Raw genomic sequence first — 2,690 nt, 5'->3', positions numbered from 1 at the left:
CCTCCCCACAGGCAGCAAGAAGTCAGTTTTCTTTCATTTTGATGGACTGTACCACTGGCCGCAGGGGGAAGATCAACTTCTTGCCAATTAAGAGTGTTTGGGGAAAGTGTCCCAGATGGACGCCCCCCGTTTTTCCCTTTTTGCTGCCCAGGCCCCCTACTGCCGCCGGACGCCCCCACACTGCTGTTGCCCCGAACTCGGCGGGGCCTGGTGGCCATAGATAAGGCCTCTTATCACTCTTGGCAATCACCATTGGGCGGACTGGCCCGCGCTTAGGCCCCCACTTATCAGAGCTTACATCGACTGGGCAGGAGGAGAGCTGGCGGGCCGGGGCATCAGGGGTCCCGGGCTACACCCTGCCCCTCGCCCCCTCCAGGGGCCTGGTCTATCGTGACAGCCATCTGGCCGGCTAAGGCCGCGCTCCTGCATCGCCCTCCCCCCTCTCCCACGTTTGAAGTTAATAAATGGAAGCGCTATCGCGGCTGCCATCGGTAGCAAGTCTTATCAGAGCGGCACATCTATCTTTGCTCAGAACAAAAGGCGCACGGAGGCGCGGGCAGCTGCAACCCAGCTTTGGTGGGGGCGTGGAGGGCGGCGGCCCCTAGAGCTCAGCCTGCTTCCCCTCCGCACCCTGAGACCCGCCACAGGTGAGGCCAGCGCAGCCGGCGCGCAGCTGCGAGGGCCTCACGCACGGCCTTGGGCAGAGAGCGAGCGGGCGGGCAGGCGCCGCCGTTTGGTGACAATCAACGTTCGCATCTTAACGCATTTAGATCTGTGAAGGGAGGAGGAGCCCAGGCCACGAGTTGCACAGAGGGCTCCGGGCCCGGGGCCCCGCCCCCCCACCAGGCCTGCTCTCCTCCTCTGCTCCAGTCGTGGGGTACTGTGAGGGGGGTCGGAGGGGCTTTCCTGCACAGTCCCGGTCTTGGTTCCCAGAGTACGGGGTTTCGCTGACCCAAGTGGGTTGGGCTCTGCTGGGCTCCCGCGGCCTTATCAGCGCTGGCGATCCGTTCCCAACCTGAGATCTCCCTGCCCTAGCTATCTGCATTTCTCATCAGACTGAAACACACACACGCTCACGCACACACACATACACGCAAGAACAGAACCCGGCAGAGGCGCACAGGGGAGGAGGGGAAAAAGAAACCAGAGAACCAGCACAGATCGGGACCTGTGGGTGGCTTTAATACTTGAGTTGACATGATAGAAGGAGACTTTCAGAAAACAGGTCCGGCTCGAATTTGGGGAGTCGGGTTACCAGAACCCAGATTCCTGCCTTCTTCCCCCTCTCCCAGACCTCAGTGGTAGGGACACTCTCACAGGCTAGAATGCACATTGGGTCCTGGTGGCAGCAGCGTCATGTGGGCAGAGGAGGCAGCCAGGCGTCTGGAACTGGGAAGCCGGATGCCCCCCTCCCTTGTCACCTCGTGGGCAGCCCAGATGACTTGTTTCTCCCGCCAGGGGGAAGCTCCAGGGAGGAAGCCCCGCGCCCTGCCGGGAGAAGCGCAAAGTTATTATTGGTGTGGCGTGGGGAGGAGCTCTTCCTGTGTGCTTACTCGTTCCTAATGCAGCCAAGTGGCCCCGCAACCTGACCCAGAGAGCACAAGAAGCTCCTATTGTGGGGGCACGGGTGATGGAGGAGTACAGGGCCTGTCCTATTCGGGAAAGTGCCCACGGGAGGACCTGTGAGAAACTTGGACGCACGCAGTAACGACGCCCGAGTCCCTGAGGTCCCTGGCTGGTTCAGACTATCCACTCGGATGCGGGGGTGGAAGGAGAGGTGCACATGGGCACACAGAATACTATTTGCCCATGTAGAGTTGTCAGGGGCAGTTGGTGGGTCAGACCTCCATATGTTCCCAAGCAGGCCGATGTCAGATGGAAAACTCCAGAGTTGGGGCGGATAAAGGGGGTTTGGTCAGTCAATGCCTAGCGCCTGGGCAGCAACAGCCTCCACTGCCTCACCCCCGCAGCCACGCCGTTCAGCAGCCAAAGCGCTGCGGTGGGCGCCGGCTCGCCCCGCAGCCCTAGGTACCCCTTACCCCAGGTCTTTCTCCTTCTGCCTCTAGATACAAAGCCTGGGCGAGTCAAGCGCGCCAGATAAGATCACAATTTCAGCCCGTCCCGACAGAGCGATCTTATCAGGATGGGACTTGCAGAATGGAATATTTTAAACTTTATCTGAGCCCAGATCAGGGCCGCCCTATCGCCGCACCATCTCTGAGTTGCGGGGGAGGTGCAGGCCTCGAGGTGGCCGGTCTCTGCCGGAGCCGCGCCCCCAGCCACTCTCCTTCCGGCTCTGGGGACCCGCCACCCTCTCGGGGCCCGGACCCCCTGGGTGCCCATGCCGAGATGCGGGGGCCCTGCTCGCTGGCAGAGATTAGATTACCGCGCGCTTGGCACTCCGCGCGGGGGGCGCGGCGCGGGGTGAAGGTCGCGGGCGCAGCGGAGCTGGGCGGCCGCACAGGGACGGCGCAAGGAGGCTAGGCGCGAACGGGGGTCCGGCGGGCAACGCGGGCAAAGTTTGACTCACGCTTGATCTGCCGGGGATTGCTCTGTTTCCTCCTGGACATGTCTCCGGCGCCTCGCGCCCTCGCGGTGGCCGCTTCTAGCCCCTGGAGGGCGGCGGCGGGCGGCAGGGGCGCGGTGGGGCGGCTCATGCCCCCGGCCCGTGGGCTCCACTGCTGCCTCGG

At 63.1% G+C, this 2,690-nt stretch overlaps 1 protein-coding gene across 2 annotated transcripts in view; it reads right to left on the bottom strand.

Annotated features, from left to right (window-relative positions):
• Zfpm1 (zinc finger protein, FOG family member 1) overlaps nt 1-2,690 on the bottom strand; it is a 60,467-nt gene that overhangs the window by 56,638 nt on the left and 1,139 nt on the right. Inside the window, exon 1 of one of the 2 annotated variants that reach the window (XM_005345789.2) lies at nt 2,531-2,684. The exons of the other annotated variant lie outside the window; for it this stretch is intronic. Within the exon in view, the coding sequence (XP_005345846.1) occupies nt 2,531-2,657 (127 nt within the window). The 5' untranslated portion in view covers nt 2,658-2,684. Of the gene's footprint in view, nt 1-2,530; nt 2,685-2,690 lie in introns of those variants that run through there. 2 annotated transcript variants of the gene reach the window in all.

This window comes from Microtus ochrogaster, chromosome 4, assembly GCF_000317375.1.
Source record: "Microtus ochrogaster isolate Prairie Vole_2 chromosome 4, MicOch1.0, whole genome shotgun sequence".
NCBI classification, from domain to species: domain Eukaryota; kingdom Metazoa; phylum Chordata; class Mammalia; order Rodentia; family Cricetidae; genus Microtus; species Microtus ochrogaster.
This window is presented reverse-complemented; position numbering and strand designations above follow the sequence as displayed.